This window comes from Limanda limanda, chromosome 22, assembly GCF_963576545.1.
Source record: "Limanda limanda chromosome 22, fLimLim1.1, whole genome shotgun sequence".
In the NCBI taxonomy this organism is placed as follows: domain Eukaryota; kingdom Metazoa; phylum Chordata; class Actinopteri; order Pleuronectiformes; family Pleuronectidae; genus Limanda; species Limanda limanda.
The window spans coordinates 12510401-12532260 of record NC_083657.1 but is presented as its reverse complement, the minus strand read 5'-3'; the positions used below and the strand labels follow the sequence as shown (position 1 = coordinate 12532260).

Here is a 21860-nt window from a genome sequence, read left to right as displayed (position 1 = left end):
CATTGCCAGATCCCATTGCTCAGTACAGCTCAATACTGCCATCCAGTGATGTTTCACTCTAGCTTGTTTCGTATATGATCTGAATAACAGCCCTGTTGGAGAAGTCAGAGCAAAGTAATGAGTGTGTTAGTTTGTCTGCGGCGGTGAGAAGAGCCAAGCTAAGCAATTGACAGCCTGGCTGATGAAAGCAGGAATGGCTTGGCCATCTGCCACATATAAAAACGAATAGAGGCAGACCTCGGGCCGAGTCTAATTGGAAGCTCAAGTCATTGCCACTAATTCAGCAGAGAGGACGAGTCTATAATAAAGTAGAGGCTCTTTTCCCCAGTAAGCATGATTGAGAGATGCAGGAAGGAAGAGGTGTAGAGGAAGTTAAAGATGTGTGAAAGGTACAGAATATGAAAATTGTATGCTAAAATTATTTTGAGCTGCATCTTTAAAAATCTGGCTCTAAGGGGAATATCATTTATTTTGTGTAGTTTGGAGAAGAAGTAAATCCTCATAACTAGTAAATGGATTAACTGACTTTTTCCACTGTGAAAAGGTGTCACAGTTGAAATCAAAACACTGTTTTGAACTCTCCCTTCTCCTCTCTCACAGCGGGACAGAGGAGGTCTTCCAGGCCCTGGATGACAACCAGGTGATTCTGTCCACGATGAAGGCGTCTCGATTTGTCAAAGCCTTCGAGCAGGAGGTGGACTTATGGGAACGCCAGCTGTCCCAGGTGCTGGAAGTCATCGAGATGATCCTCACTGTGCAGCGCCAGTGGATTTATCTGGAGGTACGGGAAACACTCGCACGCCGTGTCACAGGATTTATTATTCTACATGGATATTCATCATTTTATGATTGGCTTTTCATTATTCTCTATGAATATTCATCATTTGATGGAGTACGCAATTATTAGCTGTGTTCATTGGTTATTAAAGGGAGAGTTTATTTTGGGAGATGTGATGATTACCATGCTCGCCTGTATAGCCGGAAGCGGGGTATTGTTCTCGGCCGTGTGTGTGTGTGCGTGTGCACGTGCAACTCAACAACAGACTTTTACCAAACTTAAAGTTTCTCTCCAGTTGATTAACTTTTGGTGCTGATCGGTCAAGGTCAACAAGATATGGTCCGACAAAACACATTTTCCAAAATATCCCCACTAATAACTTAATAGCTGATATTGTTCAGCGAATGATTCTCCGTCATGTGATAAATGATGCCAATGCGTAGTTCAAACATGCATTTTTCAAGGTATCACTGCACCTTGTAGGACTACAGACACATAAGTCATATAGATATAGATAGAACTAAAAGATCATATGGTGGGAATGACATCATCGTGACATCACCATGACATCAACTAATGTAGTAAAGCTTTAGAGACTAGACCACAGCTTATTTAGAATAATCAGTCATTTGTCATATGATATAAATGACATCATGCTGACTTCTTTTAAGATGTATACAGTGTGCGTGCAGGATATGCATCCCCTCTCTCGATGCTTTTCATTAATGGTTGGATTCTTGCAGCTCATTTCACAAACAGTATGGTGTCGTACTTTGGCTTCATTGTTGTTTTTGATGTTAGAAAACAAATCTGTGCGTTGCTGCAGACTCAGTGCGATTCTAAGGCCAACTTGTTGAAAAATCTATTTACTGATTAAACCATCATTGAATTTAAGTCCATGCATGATGAGTCCTGCACTGAATTTTTTGCACAGCTCTCTGATAATGGTTTTCTTGCTTCTTGTTTCACTTATGTTAGCAATTTGTTGTACCATTCTTCTCTTTGTGGCTCGTATAATTAAACCCTTTCTCTCTTACCTAAGTCGTTCCCCGTCACGCTCCATTTGTCTTTGTTTTTTTATCTCACCAGAACATTTTCCAAGGAAAGGACATCAGGGAGCAGCTGCCTCGGGAGTGCGAAGAGTTTGAAGATGTCAGCTCCAACTGGAAAATCGTCATGAGCCGACTTCATGAGGATAACAACGCCGTAAAGGGATCACATCACCCTGGTATGACATCATAGTTTGATGAAAAAACTTATTTTTACAGAGCATCATTTTTATCAAAGCTATCGTTTCAACTCAGTCAAATCTGTGTCCTCCTGGTGTGGAAATAAAAAAAAAAAGTCTTGAATCACACGTCTTATCTTCAAGGTCTGTGTGTAAAACAGAAGTATACATGTTAACAGATCTGGTAAGTGTGTTGCCTACGAGGACATAGTGATAAATGATAAAGAAGACTCTAGTCACAGGTATTTCTCTGCCAGGAGCTCACTACACAGTCTGCTCAGATCAGGTTGCAGGCAAACATGTTCTGAGGACAAAAACGCCATCTTGTGGTGAAAACAACAGCCTGCACTTTGTGGAAACCACAGCACCATTATGGCCCAGAGACTTAAAACAAACAAAGGCTGATGCATATAACTGTGGTTACATGTAATCTTTGCCACAACAGTGAGAAACATGAATTATTAAACATGATGCACGCTTTCTCCCAAAGTGGTAGTTAGTATTGTAACTACAGTATATGGATAAAAACAATATTCATAATTAAGTGCCGCCTACAGTCAGCCTCTCCCCTCTGTCTTTCAGGGCTGCTGGAGAAGCTGTCAGGGATGAGTGCCAAGATGGAGGAGATCCAAAAGGCCTTGGACATGTACCTGGAGTCCAAGAGGCAGGTGTTCCCGAGATTCTACTTCCTGTCCAACGATGACGTGCTGGAGATCCTGGGCCAGTCACTGAACCCAGAGGCCATGCAGCCGCACATGAAGAAGTGTTTCGACAACATCAAGCACCTGCGCATTGAAAAGGCAAGAAACTGGATAATCAGAGGCATATGTATTTACACTCCTCTTCAAAACACCATCATAAACACCACCAAGGGAAAGCAAGGGATCCTTTATTCATGCAAATGTATATAGCAGCTGGAAATACTTTGGAGTTTTACTGTGTCGTACATCAGGGATAATACTGTGAGCTGAGAACTCCACCGAATCACCAGCCATGATTCAACAGTATCAATCTTGTGCTAAGTGGCTAGAATTTGGCAACAGCCAGAGGCACGTCCGTCTGTCTCATTCTCGTGAACATGATATCGCCAGAATGCCTTGAGGGAATTTCTTTACATTTGGCACAAATCTTCACTTAGACGGATGTTTTGTGCCTTTTGAACATAATATCTCAAGTCTGCCTTTAGGGAATTTTTACACTTGGAATCAAAGTTTAACTGATTCGATTTCAGTGGCCTAAAGTCAACATGACTCCAAATAAGAGAGGAAAAACAATATATGTAGACTGAAACTGCTCTAGTCGAAGGAAGCTTACAAGTGCGGGGTGTTATTATTAATAATAATAATAATAATCTTATGTTACAGCACTTATCCAATCATATTACTTGGTAACATTTGTATACAGTTCTTTTCCCGTTTAAAAAAAATAACCATTCCACATTGTCCAGTCTTTATCAGGCTACAGTGATGTACTGTAGATTTGAATGGACCAGTACATTTAGGGACAGAAAGTCATTGTGTGTGTTTGTATCCTGTAGGCGACCGCTAAACCAGAGGCCCTGGGGATGTCCTCTGCTGATGGGGAGTACATCGATTTCATCCAGCCAGTGCAACTGAACAAACCTGTGGAGGTACAGCAGTGATGATGATGATGATGATGATGATGAATATTATGATCAGATCAGTGTGACACATGTGTCAGAGATGAGCCTCATGACTTGATACAGTTGGAATGTGATTTTGTGCATGCAGGTCTGGCTGTGTGATGCAGAGAAGATCATGCGCACCACACTGAAGGATTGTCTGAATGACTGTCTCTTGGCTCTGAAGAGGATGACACAACAGAGAGACAAATGGGTCAGAGATTGGCCCGGACAGGTACATTCATCCTATTTTCTATTTAATCTTTCTGTTGTTTTTCACCTGTCTGATCTTCTGATTGACAGACTGCCAGTGATGCAGTGACATGCTTTTCACTTACTCTCTATGATGGTCATACAATGAGCTGTATTTTAAAGCAATGCAACTCTTTTATCTCTTTAAAGCCTGATAGGCTGTACACAATAATTACACTCAAATTCCAACTCCTGTTAAACTCAAAATGGCCTCCCTTTATTTTCAACGGGTGATTGGGCTTTCCTGGTATTATTACAGCATTTCCATTAATTTCAACGTGTCCTGCTTGTGGAGTTAAGAGTTAATATACTTAGATTCCAGGCTTAAAGGTGCATTCTGCCTGTGTTAGATGCTGATCACTGCCTGTCAGATCCAGTGGACCACTGATGTCGAAAAATCTCTCATCACCGGCAAGGAGAGAGCTGACAAGTCCTCCCTGAGGTCACTGAAAAAGAAGAAGGTTTGTACTGACTGTTTGTTGCTGATTTGTTAAGACACCATAATGTCTTCACAAAGCAAGCTTAGAATGCTGTACTCATTATGTGTGCAATAGCTCCATTCCAAGCCCTGTTAAGGTTTTGCTTCAACTGTCTTTTGTTTCTCAGGTCGCCATGCTTCAAGGCTACTCGGACATCATCCGTGGCAACCTGAACAAAGTGCTGCGTCTGAAAATTGTTGCACTGGTCACAGTGGAAGTTCATGCTCGGGACGTTATTGACAAGCTGGCCAAGGCAGGCTGCAACGACGTCCAAGATTTCGAGTGGCTCAGTCAGCTGCGACTTTACTGGGACAAGGTATGCTCCGAGAGTTTGCCAGTAAGAAGGACAGATAGGGGATGTAGGCACATGACAGATCCTCAAAAGTGAAGCCAAGGTGTCTCGATCACCACCTGCTGGTTAGCTGCAGTATATGTTATATATCCCAGCTTATTCATGTCAGTGAAGTAGACATGGGACAAACTCAAAACACGTGTCAGAGATGGTGTCTGTCTTTTTAGGTAGTTCTTATTACACCGATGTATGCTCAATTTTCCTTTAAGCACTACAAATTCACAAGATGACTGAATGATACTAAATGATTTTTATCACAGACACGACATAAACCGCAATACATCTTGTACTCTATTAATTTTTGCTCTCTTAAGAACTAAAAGTAAGACTGATGTGATAAAACACATGTGTAGTTAAATAGCTTTTACTCTTTCAGTAGATTTTGGCAGATAAAGGACCACTAATACTTCTGCTGTATATATAAATATATATTCCCCCTGTTTTTTCACATATTTTCCAAAGTAGAAGCCTTACCCGTCTCCACCACAGAGTTTACTGACCTGTCCCATGACATAAAAAGATCAATTTTGCTGAACTGAGTTTGAAGGAGGCCAAGAAAATCTTCATTGAACTTGTCCATATCTTCTATTGTTTGTATTTTTCATCAGGACGTGGATGATTGCATAATCCGACAGACCAACACCCGTTTCAAGTATGGCTACGAGTACCTGGGCAACTCTGGACGCCTGGTCATCACCCCACTTACAGACAGGTCACGATCAAACCATTCAGTCAATCAGTGCACAAGCATCAATCCATCTGCCAAGAAACACATCCATTAATTCATTAGTTAATTGAATGATAATAACAGCTATTATTATTACTCTTATTATTATCATTTGAAACCCCATATATCTGTGATTTTCATTGTGTCCAGGTGCTACATGACACTGACCACGGCGCTCCATCTGCACCGGGGCGGCTCTCCTAAAGGCCCGGCTGGTACCGGGAAGACAGAGACAGTGAAGGACTTAGGCAAAGCCCTAGGCATGTATGTCATTGTAGTCAACTGCTCTGAAGGACTGGACTACAAATCCATGGGACGCATGTACTCTGGCCTGGCACAGGTAGGGAAAAGGGGTACAGCTGTAGTTTCCATAGATTTGACTGATTGAATATGCTGTTTAAATAAGGCAGTTATTGAAACACAACTGTCAAGATGATATTACCATATTACTTTTAAGTTTAAGACTCTCTTGATTAGTATGTGTCTTTGTGCTGCCTACATAGTAATATATATTTAAAAAAATCATAAGCCTCAGAAATCTACTATTCAGACTAATTTCTAAGTATTTCACTGTGTCCACTCTGAACAGACAGGAGCATGGGGGTGCTTTGATGAGTTCAACCGTATCAACATCGAGGTGCTGTCGGTGGTGGCCCAGCAGATCCTCTCCATCCTGTCTGCCCTCTCCGCTGGACAAACCAAGCTCCATTTCGATGGACAGCACATCCGTCTGGTCGCGTCATGCGGCATCTTTATCACCATGAATCCCGGTAAGCCAACACAAATGTGCAGTATGTTGCTGCAGAGTTACGATTTGTCTTTCTGTCATTTAAACCTCTCAGAATTGGCTCTTTCAGTGTTTGTCAATAAAATAGTTTCTCTATATTTTTGTTCTCCTCAGGCTACGCTGGTCGTTCCGAGCTTCCAGACAATCTCAAGACCATGTTCAGACCAATCTCCATGGTGGTGCCAGACTCCACTTTAATTGCTGAAATCATACTGTTTGGAGCGGGATTCAACAACTGCAAGGTACTACCACCGACAAAGAGAGATCAGGTTCTAAACACACTGGATGGTTAATATGCTGAGGGTGGGGTTTTCTACTCTGTAACCAATTGGGATCTGTACTTGTAATTTAGGATGATGAACTATTCATCTGTAGCACAGAATATGCTTTTGAGGCTTTTCCAGCGGTTTGACAAACATAATTGTGCATTGTTTTGATATTGTAATATTGAATTACTCTTGAGTAACTGTAAGGAAACTATTGGATGTAACAGTTGTGAATAAGCCAGGCGGAACCTGGCTTTAGCTCTGGTTCTATACTGTGGTGTATACTTAGACAGACATACTGTATATTGTATACTCAACAAACCCAGTATTGGTCATATATACATATTTGTGTATTTATCTTATGTGGACCTTTCATTGATAGTGTACATATTCCTAAACTCTTTTCTCAGTAGTATATATAATTTCAGAGATATAACATCACTAGCATGTGATATTCTCCTGTATTAAATTTACCATTGGATTTTTTTTGTTTTCAACAGCAATAAATAAAACATTTAGTGGGTACGTTTTATTCATTTCCACCCAGTGACGACAGAACTTTCCATTTGCAGCAACAACCAATTTTAAAATATTGATTTTAAACAATATTGAATGAGAGCAGAGTTCTGTAAATAAATGTAGTTAGTTGGACAAAGTCGTCCTTTCTGCTGCAGCTTAAATACGTAGAAACACATAAGTGATGGATTTATTTTCATCCTCTACTGCCACACTGTCCTGTGAGTCATTCTGGCTCATCTCTGGTTTATGCTGCAAATTTTGATCCTATTTAAGCTGACATTCATCCTCCTCCCCTTCCACTCCTCCTTTACCTCTTCCTTTTCTGTCCCTGTCTTTGTGTCGCTTCACGTCTTCCTCCATCCTTTGTCCTCGCAGCTCCTGGCCAAGAAGGTGTTCACCCTGTACTCCCTGGCCGTGCAGCAGCTGTCCGCTCAGGACCACTATGACTTTGGCCTACGCGCTCTCACCTCCTTGCTTCGTTATGCCGGCATGAAGCGGCGCTCTTGCCCCGATGTTCCCGATGAAGAAGTAGGTCTTTCCTCCCCCCTTTTCTCCCTCTCTCTCAGACATTATGAAAGTGAAACAGGACAATTTATTATTTTATTTATTCAATTAGCAGAATCGAATACACAGGTTTCTGTTTGCTTTTTATCACGCCACCTGCTCATAACAATTATCAAAACATCCCTTTTTAATAAAAATCCTAGTTTCAAAAGTTAACATGAAGCTTATATGAGTGTAAAGCAGTCAAATCACGTTTAGTCTTAAACTCCCTCTTTGTGTTGCTGTCCCTTCACTGCAACTCAGCAGGGAAATGATGTCTGTGGAAACACAAAGAGGCAATTTAAGACTAAAAAGAATAACTTTCATGGGAGCAGTTGCTCTTACTGCATGAAGCTGGAATTCAAACCCAAGCTGTGCTGTCATTTCTGCCTTGGGGGGGTCTGTCTACACAATTGAATCCAAGGGAAACCAGGATCTATAATTCCTCTCTTACAAGTTGAGCCTCCCTGTGAAATGAGCTATGAGCATGGTATCATGAATGACCTAAACCCTTGTGTCTCTATCTCCCCAGATCCTGTTAATGGCTATGAAGGACATGAACATTGCTCAGTTGACCTCTACCGACCTGCCACTGTTTAACGGGATCACCCAGGACTTGTTCCCTAATGTTGAAATTCCCACCATAGATTACGGCAAGGTAAGTTGATGTGGGCTGGCAGTGTTCCCTTTTCTGCAAAAACTAAGTTCAACTGCAGTTCATATTCCTCCAGAGGTTATGCTGAGAGCTGTCAGCCTCTAATCTCCATCGTATCACCAAAGTGCGCATAAAATCAGCTCTTACCGGTGCTGAAACTCAACATTTAGACATCCCTGCTGTCACTGAAGCCTCTTCCTGCTGCAAGGTTCAGGTGTTCCTGTCTGCTGTCTGGTTAACTGTCTGTCTTCCAGCTGTCTGTCTTAATGCTCACGTTAGTACCATATAGGCAACATCAGTGTACCTCAGGAATGTCAGAAATATAGACATTTGCTTCCAAAAATAATGCTTTGAACAGCTGTGTTTTTGAGTAATCTCACACAAAGTGAAGCAAACTAAAAAAGCCTAAATGAAATTTGCTGAGATCCACAACATGAATTTAAAACAGCACCAGTTCTCCAGATACACTTGCACACAGTTTTTCAACATGCACTACTTGAAGGTTATTCCAAGCCTGTTGGAAAACTTGCCATGGTTCCTCTGTGGATTTAAACTGCCTCAGTAGTTTCTGTCTTGTCATGACATGATGCTGATGTTTAGATGATGTTTAGAGGATGTGTGGACCCGAGCTCTGTGTAGTGGGAGATCTGAGAGCACACAGATGTGCATCGATGCAGCGTGAGCATGAGGAGACGAGCTGAAGTTGGATTGCAGCACTAGCAGGGTTTAGAGTGAGAGCATTAATCTGAACATGAAATCAACCAGCTGAAAAAAAACCATGCTTTTGCATAAACTAATGGAGTTGCCTCCCTGGTGGTGTTGTGTAGAGAATTAGGAGTCATATCAACATCGCAAATGTTTAAGACACTGTATATATTCAACTTAGCATGACCCTGGTACATCCTGGTCAGTACATCACTGACTGCCTGTCGTTTTGTTGCAGTTGAGGGAGGCCATAGAGGCGGAGCTTCGTAAGAGCTGTTTGCAGTTGACTCCCTTCACCTTGACCAAAGTCATTCAATTCTACGAGACCAAAAACTCCCGACACTCTGTCATGCTGGTGGGCAAAACCGGCAGCGGTAAGAGCGTTACCTGGAGGACCCTACAGAGGGCGATCACGACCCTGCACCAAAAGAAAGTGCCTGGCTATGAGCATGTCCAGGTGGGTGAAAATTAAAATAATACACTCATTGACTGGTTGTATATTGCTACCTTCATGTTGTCTCAGTTTGACGGGTTTATTCCAGATACCTTAATTAAGAGTTCATGAGAATTTTAAATTGTCTTTTAAACCTCCAAATGTAATGCGGAAAAATCATTAGTAAATTGTGGAAGTAGGGACACACCAGCAGTATTGTTGTTTTCTAAGTGTAGAGGGCGAAGAAGTATATTGCAAATACACTCCTGGCCACCTTACTGTTCCTACATCTCATTGTATTTGCTATTTTGTTTTTGCTTAACAAAGATAGGATTGTTGAACATTTATTATCAATAGTTTAGCTCTTCCAGAAAAACACAGTCATTTTTTGGACTTACCGCTCTCTCTGTCCCTACTTATTGCTTTTCATCCTCCTTTCTTCTGACTTACATCTTTCTATATTTACCTTTTCTTTCTCGGTGCTCTTTGCGTATGTATTTCTGGTGTGTTTCCATGTTCAACCTCACCTGCCTCTGGTGCTTATCGTCTGCCCTCTCTGTTCCTCTCCTGTCTTTACTGAGAGACTGTGTCCTCTTTTTTTCTGATGGTGTCTCACCCACATGTTCATCTAAACACCACTGTAGTGTATTGAAATACACAAACACACACACACACAAATACACGATACACACGCTCAAACTACTTTTAAGAAAGAAAGATAGCTGCAACATCAACATAAAAAGATTCAAACCAAAGATGGAAATCCCTTCTCTCTTACCTCAGCTTTTAGATATTTCATTGGAAAAAGCTGGAGGCAAAGTAGACAAATGAAAATTGATTCACTCCTTTGTTCTGTTTTGATCATCTAGTTACATAAGGTTCAGTGAAAAGCTACTGTCTTATCATAATTGTTCAGTCTTAGACATCAATACACAGGTAGTTTAATCTCTCGTGTTTGTTTCTTTATGTTCTCTTTCACGCCTCGACCCTCGCGCACAACAGATTTATCCTCTGAACCCAAAGGCGATGAGTCTGGGAGAACTATATGGAGAAAATGACCTCTCCACCAATGAGTGGAGTGACGGAGTGCTCTCCTCTCTCATGAGAACAGCGTGTGCAGGTACTGACACCAAACCAATAAACACTCCATGTACTGTAAGTGAACACACAGAAGGGACGGATGATTCTTCAGAATTTATGTTATCTCATAGATCATTCATCCACGTACAAGCCTTGTTAAATACAATCCAGGTCGATTTTTAATTATTCAATTCTCATCAAATTTGTCAAGTGGAAAAAGTGCTTTCGGTGACTTCAAATGGAACACAGCTTTGGCAGCTTACTTTGCTTAGACTGCAGCCTGTGCTATGTTACTCTTAAGTGTATCTTAAGCTGATATGTCAACACATTTTATTTGTATGCTGCTCTGGAAAGCTGTGCGTGCAACCTCTCCTCATACATCTTACCTCAGGCCTACTGACTTATAAACAGTTCCAAATGATACTATGGCACCAAACCTGCAAGCATCCTTTTGACGTCATAGTAACCGTCCCCTGAGTCCAGGCAGTAAACTGGGATAAGCTTTATTTTCCTTGTCAGGCTGTTTGACTGTTGGAGTAAAGCTATGGATCTATTTTCCATTAATGCAGCTCAAAACCCTTTAATTGGAAAGATTGTTTTAATAGTATAACACACTACACAAAATTATTACAAACAAGAACCTAAAGGTTGATTCTGTAACATTAAAAGGGGAAGGTGATCATGTAAGCATTACACAAACAAGTTAACCCGAAAATTGTTATCAAAATACACACACCATTCTGAACACTGTCCCATCTTAAATCTCCTCTTCATGCTGCAGATGAGAAACCCGATGAGAAGTGGATCGTGTTTGACGGGCCTGTTGACACACTGTGGATAGAGAGTATGAACTCTGTTATGGATGACAACAAGGTGCTCACACTCATCAATGGAGAGAGGATCTCCCTCCCTGAACAGGTGAGGACAGAAGTAAAACCTTAAAGCTATGACTGTCTTGCAATTGGTCGAAAATGTCTACCGATGGGACCACGATGGCCCAGTTGCTGTCCAGAGTTTGGGGGTGTCCAAAATTGGGGGATTGAGCAACTCAAAATGATGTCATCAATGCAAGATGACAGCGTTCGCATCCAGGATCAGGATATACAGTCTGGACAATAGCTGTGCCTGGAACCAAAGCAACTAAATTCAAACATCATTAATTAGATTGTTTACATATGTTTTTCCTAATGTTTCATGGGAACATGTCCATGAAAAAGCCTTTCAATTGTTGGAACATGTGCACATTAGTATCACAGTGGAATTCATATATTTTAAAACAACACACATCGAGACATTGCCAAGTTCCGAACGGGGAGTCGTTTGCCAAAGTGTATGTGTAATGAACAATTTGTTCTGGGCAGAAGCTACAGGTTCTCAAATGAAACACACAGGGCTGTTTTGGTTTCTGTCTCATAAATCTGACAAAGCAAGAGCACAAAGACAGGGCCGGATTAATGGCTCTCAAATGAGAGGGAGCCAACACTCGGTTGGCTTGATTCATTTAGATGAGATTCTGGCTCGCGCAAGACCTGGAACAATGTGTTCGCCAAGAACTCATCACTGTGTTTGTGAGCTGTACTTGATACAAGAGGGGGAAGGTGCTGTAAATAAAATATACCTCAAAAACTAATGAGCTGAGAAACTCAAATGTCCGTCCTGCACTACTAACAATAACTAATGTGCTTGAATTTAAGTATATCGTATTGTAAATATCATAGCAATGAAATGTACCTTTCAAAACAACAGTAATACAGTGGGAGAGGGATGGGACCGCTTAAACATATGAACAAATAACTAAACCAAATCTTGTGAATTCTTTTGTCTCAGGTGTCTCTGCTGTTTGAAGTGGAGAATCTGGCAATGGCGTCTCCAGCTACAGTGTCTCGCTGTGGGATGGTCTACAACGATTACACTGATCTGGGCTGGAAGCCTTTTGTTCAGTCCTGGCTGGACAAGCGACACAAGGTACAATGCACTTGGTCATAATCAAAAGTTTCCTCACATGCAAGTTTTTTTTCTTTACATCTACGCCTGTAACTTCCTGCTTCACATACTGGAGAATGATATGCGCACCAAAATACATACTGATACTTAAAGAGATAGCATCATCACGAGTTTAACTTCAACGGGCTTCTTCATTTTGTTACTTCATTAATAATTCAAATCTCTAGACATGGCAACAGGAATGGTCAGCATGTTTTTGTTAAAGAGCACATTAAGGCAGGAACAAAAGAAAACCTTCATCATCAAAAGCCATTTTCTGTTACTTACTCTCCTCCATGCCTCTCCATTCCTCCATGTCTCCGCAGGCTGAAGTCGCACATTTGAAGAGTTTGTTTGAGAAATATATGGAGAAGACGCTGAACTTTAAGAAGAGTAACTGTAAGGAGCTGATCCCCATCACTGAGCTCAATGCAGTTATCTCCTTCTGTCGCCTCTATGACTCTCTGGCCACATCCAGCAACGGGGTATGATGAAGCACAGTGCCTACATGTTTGTTTTCTGGTGTAACTGTCTCAAGTTTTGTGAATACAATAAAGCAAAGAACTATAAACCTCCACCACATTACATTTGCAAATGAATCTCCCTCTCTCCAGGTGAATATTGCCGACACAGAGGACTTGGGTACGATGGTGAAGCTCTGGTTCATCTTCAGCTTCATCTGGTCCGTTTGTGGATCTGTTGACGAGGATGGGCGCAAGAAGATGGACATCTTCCTACGAGAGATGGCGGACAGCTTCCCTATCAAGGTCCTCTATCCAGCATAATGTTTGTTACACATGTTGAGAATTTAGAAATGTATTTTCTGTGACAAATCCTGCCCTCAATACAACACAACAGGCTCCTTTTCTACAGTCAAAACTGCATTATATCAGCGTGATGTGCACATGGAGTGTGAAACTGGCTGGGTTGTTTTTTAGCGTGTCTCAGACAACAAAATTTTCTGAATCTTGTATGTAAACTCTTTCAGGACACAGTTTATGAATATTATGTGGACCCCAAGAACAAAACCTGGGCTTCCTTTGAAGAGAAGCTGCCGAAGGGCTGGCGCTACAATGCCAGGTAGGAAACCTTCTGTACCTAATAGTATCTGCTGTACATGTGTATACTGTGTGTGTATGTGTTATCCACTGAATTAGATTACCAGATGTCTCTCTTAACATCTGCAATTTGTCTGTATCTTTCTCCCTGCCTTCTCCTGCAGTTCTCCATTCTATAAGATCATGGTTCCGACTGTGGACACTCTGCGCTACAATTTCCTGGTTAAGGCTCTGGTTAAGGCTCAGTACCCAGTGCTACTCACTGGGCCAGTGGGCACAGGTAAAACCTCCGTGGCCCAGAGCATCTTGGAGGGCTTGGATAACAAGTGGTCTGCCCTCACCATCAACATGTCTTCACAGGTTGGTCTGACTTTGCCTTTGAAATGAAAATATTATTGGAAAGAAAGGTCATTTAGGCTGGTGCTTAATTTTCGTTCATGATTAACATGAAATATTCCTGGTTTGTCGATTTGAATCCTGTTGTAGTTAGGGCTTCATGATTGCGCCCCCACGTGGTGGCTCGTGGTTGCAGTCAAATATATAGAGAATAAAAGAGACACACTGCTCCAGTATACTTTCTTCACATTAAACTTCTTAATGTGTTATTTCTGTTTTTATTGTGACCTCTGTTTCACGGGAGAATTTTATTACCTGATTGTTACCTCCGCCAAGGATGTTATGTTTTCATCTACGCAGATGTTAGTTGGCAGGATTATGCAAAAGCTACAGAACCAATTTCCTTTAAAGTTTGTAGATGGGTGAGACGTGACCCAAGGAACCACTCATCAAAAGTTGGAGAGGATCCGGATAAACTGATCCATGTTTTTAATTTTCTTCTGTAGAGCGAAGGGGTTAGCCTTGGCGGAGGTGCGCGCTCTCAGTGTTGGTTAATGGTGTTTCAGAGGGTTTTTGAATCTGAAGAAACACTTGTAAGATTCACAATGAAACACCACTTTTTCCTTGTTTTTCTCTGTTTCCAACAGACCACCGCTGATGACGTCGAGGCCATAGTGGAGAGCAGAATAGAGAAGAGAACCAAAGGCGTGTTTGTGCCAGCAGGTGGGAAGAGCCTGCTTTGTTTCCTGGATGACCTCAACATGCCAGCCCATGACCTTTTCGGCTCCCAGCCACCGCTGGAGCTGCTGCGCCTCTGGATCGACTACGGCTTTTGGTACGACCGCCAGAAACAGTGCAAAAAGTTTGTCAAGGTGAGAAAGGGCGTTCAAATCAGGACGGGAGCGAGGCTTCTGCTGTGTGAGATAAATATAGAATCGCCCCTAACCCTAACACTGTGTATGTGACTCCTTTGTAAGGACATGGTCTTGCTGGCGTCCATGGGGCCCCCTGGTGGAGGGAGGACTCAAATCTCTGACCGCTTACAGAGTAGATTTAACCTCATCAACATGACCTTTCCGAATGTAAGTGATGTCTCTTCTCTCCTCTGTGTTGTTCCGTATGACATTTCTCCTATACCACCAAATTTTTTTCATATAAAAAGACATGGAAGTATATTAAATACAAAACAAAGATGTAGATACATGAATCAACACTAGAATAAAAATATTCAAAATTATAAATTGTGTCGTTTTGTGTGGTGTTGCTAAATGAGCCACAGCTTCAGATTTTTCATTTTAAGTGTTTCTTTCCTCTGTCTGTTTTTTTCATAAACTCTTCCTGGCTGTTTTTTATCCTCCATCTTTTGACGACTGCTTTTTGTCTCACCGTACAGACTTTTCTCTAAAAATGATAATAGCTGCCAGATAATGATAACCCACCCAGGAGATTATGATTGACTGCTTGCAAATGTTTCCCCCTGATAATTTACCATCCCCCCCCATCTGTCTCCTTTCCTTGTTCTCGTTTTTTGCTTTGTTTGTTGTATTTTGACATTTTGTACTTCCCTAGCTCGATCCACTCCCTCTCCAGATCTCTCCATGTCTCCTTTTTAATTATCTGCCAGCGTTTCATCTCTGTTGTTGTGCTCCTTTCAACCTCTCCTGCTCCATCTTACATCTGCCTGTTTGTTCAGTCCTGTTCTTCAGCATTCATTTTTGTATCCCTCTCTCCACTCTCCTCCTCTCCACCCTACATTTCCAACCCAAATCAATTTGCTTCTAAGGCCCACTGGAGCCATGTCGTAAACACTTGACACTAGAGTTGCCTTGCCTCTTGAGTGTGTGAAGTGGACAACCTGAATTGGAATTGTTGCACGCCTTTGAAAAATTCCCACTCTGGCATTCTTTCCCTTGAACACTAAAGCTCTGAAACTGTGCTATCTTATCGGCATGGCTGCATCATTAAAATGTCCATCTTCTCTGCATGCAGGAGTCGCAGATCAGGCGGATCTACAGCACCATGATCAACCAAAAACTCCAGGGGTTTAAGGAGGAGGTGAAGCCCATCGGAGAGACTCTGACTCAGGCCACCATAGAACTGTATCATGCCGTTTCAGAGCAATTCCTTCCCACTCCTGCCAAGATACACTACCTCTTCAACCTCAGGGATATATCCAAGGTACACACAAAGACAGATACTGTCACTGGAATAGATTTATAGTCCAACAACACACAGTGTACTTACACCACCTAAATAACGTATATGTTTTTAAGAAAATACATCAAGATTTGGTTTTAAAAAAGGATACCCAGTACAATTTGTTAATCCTACATATCCTGTTCCCCCTGCTAGGTGTTTCAGGGTCTGCTGAGAGCTCACCAGGACTTCCATGATACCAAAACCAACATCACCAGACTTTGGATCCACGAGTGCTACAGGTAACCAAAGACATCATTTTACCAGATATTTGAACCTTTTCGCCCTCATATGACATATTTACCATACCTCTGACCTGATGGTGACTGTGTCATCGTGCTCTATTTTCACTTATCTGAGGTCCAAAGTGTTTTCTACTGTTTTATTTTAGTTTTGACTATATGGATGCTTTTTTTGTGCATAGACTGCATTATAGTTGTATAGTATAATGTTCTGTTGCTGATTTCAGGGTTTTCTCAGACCGGCTGGTAGATCACAGTGACATGGGGGCTTTTATTGCTCTGATTGGAGAGAAACTGGGTTCGAACTTTGACCTCACCTTCCACAGCCTGTGCCCCAGCAAACGACCACCAATATTCGGTACAGTCATTACTGCACACACACACACCCCCACACACACACACTAACACAAGTACAGTACATGCACACAGTTATATGTGTCACAGGGACATTGCTGAGTGTAAAGTGTGTAAAGCAAACTGTGTTAATCATTGTGAGACTGATTCATTACTGTGCGTTTGTGTGTGTCAGGTGACTTCCTGACCGAGTCTCGAGTGTATGAGGACCTGATGGATATGAAGGGTCTCAAGAAGTTCATGGAAATCAAGCTGGAAGACTACAACCTGACGCCTGGCATAGTGCCCATGAGCTTGGTGCTTTTCCGAGACGCCATTGAACACAGTGCGTCTCAGTGCACAACACCCACGTAGTTTTAAATGGACAAATTGCAGAGCATAAAATCCCCTTGGTGGTTCAACCCACAGTGCCCACTCATCACATTCTGTCCAGTCAATCCAGTACATTACCACAATCCATACAAGAGCTCCTCATGTGCTGCACTCTGACGGCTCTTTGCTGCGTTCACTGTTTGTCAGTTTTTATGATTCAGGCCCAGTTTGAAACTGCTTTGAAAAACACAGCATGAGGTTCAACTAAAAGCCGCCATGAAGCTGAAAGAGAAAAGGCCTCTCAGTATCAGGCCACACTCTCTACACTCTGCTGTCAATGTGCCACTTTACCACATGCTAATGCAAATCAAAATCTGTTACTATAGAAACCACATGGATTGACACTCGGTTATGTGAATAGTTGTTTTGAACATGAATGCCTTGTATTTGAATAATTATTCACATAATTTGAACCTTTTTTCCTCCAATTTTCTTTTTCAAGGAAATTAAATACCCACAATTAGGAAAATGCAATTGGATATGTTGATATCAGATGAAATTTGTGCGATGGGTAATATCTTTGTGTTTCCACAGTAACCCGTATAGTACGTGTGATCAGTCAGCTCAGGGGCAACATGCTGCTGGTCGGAGTCGGGGGCTCCGGTCGGCAGAGCCTGGCAAAGATGGCCGCATCCATCTGTGAGTACCAGGTATTCATGGTGGAAGTCACCAAGCAGTACCGCAGACAGGAATTCAGAGAAGGTAAGATCACGAACACGACTGAGAGTTACAATGAAAGATTATAACTAGCCTGGACTCACATTAGCCCACAGCATGCTCTGAATATTCACTGTGAAGCTGCCTTTTTTGACTAATTACCTTTTTTATTTTTCTGTCCTTGCGTTCAGACATCAAGAAGCTGTATCGTCTGACTGGTGTGGACAACAAACCCACTGTCTTCCTGTTCAATGACACCCAGCTCGTAGATGAATCTTTCCTGGAAGACATCAACAACGTCCTGAGCTCGGGAGAGGTGCCTAACCTCTACAAGCAGGACGAGTTTGCTGAGGTCTGTATTGACTGTATATCTTTTTTATTTATCTCATGAAGCCTACAGGGAACAACTGGGTTCTTTGAATTCAATTAAATTTAACCTGAAGGTAGTGAATAAATTATATATGTCTTAGGAATGCACTGGTTCCATCAAAATATCACTGTAGGTCAAAGCAGCACAATTAACATCTCTGATAGTGTTGATTTTTTGTATGTTTTTCTCTGTACCTTATATATTCATATTTATGCCTTAGATATGAATTATGTGTAAAAATAAGATTGATCATGGAAACACAGCTTTAGCCACTTGTCTAAATGTCCATATTATGAATGATCACAATTGTTAAATTCTTAATATTGAAAACCTTATTCATAGTAAACTTGTGCTGCATTTTACAAATGATCCTTACTGCAAAGCATGACGGTGCCTTTCATGCAGTTGCTTGCTGTGTAAGATGTATCTGACTGCAGAGGCTGACATAAACCGGTCTCAGACATTAACTCACTTCTGAAGAATGCAGGAGGAGAGAGTCAGAGTCAGACGCATCCACAATAACAGGAAAATAACCAAAACATTCAGGCGATGGGTGGTGTCTGGGTTTGTTACTCAGAAGGCACGCAATGACATTTAAAATCTGCTTTGGAAATTATCTATAGTCAGCCCATATTGCCAAAAGTTAACTCTTACCCTCACTCTGACCTTTTCCTGACTTTTTACCAAGGGGCTGGCAGGAAAAGCTCCAAATGAAAATTTCAAGAAAATTTTATTTAATGTATGTCTAAATTTAGCTTTAGAAAGTAACAGCGTCCAAACTGTATCAAACTCATCTACAATGAGATAATGTGCTTCTTTTGGTCCTTGGAGGTTTTATAAGATCACATCAAGTCAGTTTACACCTTATTCAACTCCTCATAACATTTAACTCTGCCTCTAGGTTTGCAGTGCTCTGTCAGAGTCTGCCAGGAAAGACAAGGTGGTGGAGACTCCCGACTCCTTGTTCCGATACCTGATAGAGCGGGTCAGGAACAACCTCCACATCGTGCTCTGCATGAGTCCAGTGGGAGAGCCCTTCAGGTACATAAATGCAACACTGTCATACAATACCTCCTTTTTCATAATGCCCTTCTCCTCTTCTCTCTCCTTTCCTTCTGGTTGCTCTGGTTTTCAACACACAAGGTTATGGAAATTAACACATTATGAATCATTTTTGAATTTTGATTTAATTTATTTCTCATTTAATTTGCCACACAGTTAAATACTGGCCTTCACAGTGGTGCCAGTAAAATGTATACTGTCCAGTTCTATTTCTATAGTGAGACCATATTTGTGTTGCAGCACAGGCTGATATATTCAAGACACCCATAGCTTCTTTGTATCATCAAACAAACAATCCCTAAAACGCGTGTCATATATAGAGCTGATAAAATAAAGAAGATTTTAGATACATTGGTTGTCTACTGAGCAGCACGGTGGTGCACTGGTTAAAACTGTAAGAAATTGGTTCAAATCCCAGTTCAGTTCAGGCTCTTTCTGTTGGGAGTTTGCATGTTCTCCCTGTGTTTGTGTGGGTTTTCTCTAGGAACTCCAGCTTCCTCTCACTGTCCAAAGACATGTAGATTGATGGTTGGATTAATTGGAGACTCAAAATTGACTGTAGGTGTGAACGTGAGAAAGAACGTTTTTTTGTTTATCTGTGTCGGCCCTGTGTAACCCTGGCAACCTGTCCGGGGTGTACCACACCTCTCACCCAGTGTCCGCTGAGATTGACTCCAGCTCCCCTTGTGACCCTCAAACGATAAGTGGTATAGATAATGGATGGATGGATGGATGGGGGTCTTCCACAGGTTATTGTTTACTCCAGTGCCTGTCAGTACTGAAACATTGTTAGCTGCCGACTGACACTTGGTCTTCTGACTCGAAAATTCTGGGCCAGCTGTCTATTCATAGTATGCTAACAGATGGACTCACATTTTCTGCTTTTCATTATATGTTTTCCTCTTCACACGCACATTTCTTTTCACAAAATCATGTCTTCCCCCTCAAGCACTGATGGTCTGGTTGTAATCAGTTGCACCGGATAGTGGACACATAAAAAGCTGCTAGATCTGCTCAGTGTGTTGGCAGGAAGCGTTACCAAGAGCTAATCCCTATTCTTTGTGTGCCGAAGCATCCTGGCCCTCTGACCACGAGCTACTAGCAGGATTTATATCTAATTGCCAGAGCTCAGGGAGCCCTACTGCACCGATTAACCAGCTAAACTCACTGACTCACACTGTAGGTCTGGAGAATACACTACCATACTTTACTGTTGAAATCAGTGTGTAAAGAGCGTTTGGGTCCAAACTAGCCAGTGATATTCACGTCCATCTGAAAAAAACATGAGGCAAAATACCTGCATTAGTTTGAGTGACTTTGAAGTAATTCCAAAGTTAATAATGGTTTCATTATTCTCTTCAGTGTTCTGCCAAATGTACCTGCACACGTTCATAGACCATGTGTCCACAGGGCTGTAATGGTTATCATTAAGCCAACAAATTGTAGGTGATTAAAAGTCATGAATTGCCAACAGGAACTACATTCTCCAGTACCCAGCGCTCGTCAACTGCACCACCATCGACTGGTTCTTTGACTGGCCCAAAGATGCTCTGCTGGAGGTGGCTCAGAGGGACTTAGACGGACTGGATCTCGGATCCATGGAGGGGGTGAGGCCTGCACGCACATACGCATAAACATACATTTTGCATGTGGGCACTTGAATTCACATGCTTGGTGTCCATCATACATCCTAATGCAATCTCACACTTAGATAGTCTCAAGTCATCCTTAAGGATAGCCGCATGGGACTGTGGTGTCAGCCTGTAAGTCAGAGAGACGGGGCACTGTCACACATATGAAACAAAAAGGGCCCTCAGAGAGAGCATTTACCTCCACTAAGGCTGATAAGCCACTTCATTACCATATTATATCTACAAATATTGGATCAGATACATAAACCATGTACACAGAAATGAAATATGTTATCTCTTAATGTTAAAGAATTCCTGAATTACACCTGAGCTGGATCCGCACCAAAATTTAACGGATTTTACCCTGACCCATAACGCATCCTTTCACCAAGTGTTTTAGTAGTTTTTGTGTGATCCTACTAAATAACAAACAAATAATCATTGATGAAACTCCTTGGTAGAGGTAACCAGACCTCATTGCCACCCGGTTTTCTAATCTTTTTCTACAGTATTTGTTTCACTTGTATGACAGAGTGTCAGGGCCACCTAAAGTGGAGATTTCCTAATATTACAATAATAATATTAGGATAATGAAATCTATGGCTTTAACCGTGAACTGCACAAAATCTGCTTTCACTTTTAAAATTACATCAGTCCCCATATCTATGAAAAAGCAGTATATAATTGTATCCCTGCCGTTGCCTTGCGACTGTCTGAATACTATTATTGCTGTGTGATGTTGCAGATCCACAAAAAGGTTTCCGGTATCTTCGTGACCACACACCAGTCGGTGGCGCAGGTCTCCCAAAAGATGAAGCTGGAGCTGAAACGACACAACTACGTGACACCCACCAACTACCTGGAGCTGGTGTCTGGATACAAGACGTAGATACCTTCCTCTTTTCAACTCTCTTCATTTGTGTTTTTCTGGGCCACGTAGATGGTTAAATATAACCCTGTGTTGGCCCTGTTGTAGGCTCTGAGTGTAGGTGCAGGTGCTTGGGGATCTTTGGGTGTTACACTGCTTGTATCAGAATACATCTAGGAGCATAACTTATTTAGCATAACTTAATTTTAGTGTGGAACTTTGTCTCTTTATAGTCCCCGCTGTCTGTTACAGTCACAGTGTCAGTCATCTGATCGTGCATTCTTT

General features: G+C 41.8%; 1 protein-coding gene across 1 annotated transcript in view; it reads left to right on the top strand.

Moving 5' to 3' along the window:
- Positions 1 to 21860, top strand: part of dnah2 (dynein, axonemal, heavy chain 2) — a 54487-nt gene that overhangs the window by 15576 nt on the left and 17051 nt on the right. The window contains exons 28-59 of the mRNA XM_061095842.1: positions 601 to 781; positions 1868 to 2006; positions 2589 to 2806; positions 3544 to 3636; positions 3758 to 3883; positions 4251 to 4361; positions 4507 to 4695; positions 5340 to 5443; positions 5609 to 5798; positions 6048 to 6228; positions 6360 to 6487; positions 7406 to 7558; positions 8106 to 8231; positions 9172 to 9390; positions 10369 to 10486; positions 11228 to 11364; positions 12274 to 12411; positions 12756 to 12914; positions 13044 to 13196; positions 13418 to 13509; positions 13652 to 13847; positions 14471 to 14695; positions 14801 to 14905; positions 15813 to 16001; positions 16176 to 16261; positions 16489 to 16619; positions 16791 to 16940; positions 17522 to 17689; positions 17836 to 17996; positions 18916 to 19055; positions 20551 to 20683; positions 21453 to 21592. Of these exons, the coding sequence (XP_060951825.1) occupies positions 601 to 781; positions 1868 to 2006; positions 2589 to 2806; positions 3544 to 3636; positions 3758 to 3883; positions 4251 to 4361; positions 4507 to 4695; positions 5340 to 5443; positions 5609 to 5798; positions 6048 to 6228; positions 6360 to 6487; positions 7406 to 7558; positions 8106 to 8231; positions 9172 to 9390; positions 10369 to 10486; positions 11228 to 11364; positions 12274 to 12411; positions 12756 to 12914; positions 13044 to 13196; positions 13418 to 13509; positions 13652 to 13847; positions 14471 to 14695; positions 14801 to 14905; positions 15813 to 16001; positions 16176 to 16261; positions 16489 to 16619; positions 16791 to 16940; positions 17522 to 17689; positions 17836 to 17996; positions 18916 to 19055; positions 20551 to 20683; positions 21453 to 21592 (4779 nt within the window). The remainder of the gene's footprint in view (positions 1 to 600; positions 782 to 1867; positions 2007 to 2588; positions 2807 to 3543; positions 3637 to 3757; positions 3884 to 4250; positions 4362 to 4506; positions 4696 to 5339; positions 5444 to 5608; positions 5799 to 6047; positions 6229 to 6359; positions 6488 to 7405; positions 7559 to 8105; positions 8232 to 9171; positions 9391 to 10368; positions 10487 to 11227; positions 11365 to 12273; positions 12412 to 12755; positions 12915 to 13043; positions 13197 to 13417; positions 13510 to 13651; positions 13848 to 14470; positions 14696 to 14800; positions 14906 to 15812; positions 16002 to 16175; positions 16262 to 16488; positions 16620 to 16790; positions 16941 to 17521; positions 17690 to 17835; positions 17997 to 18915; positions 19056 to 20550; positions 20684 to 21452; positions 21593 to 21860) is intronic.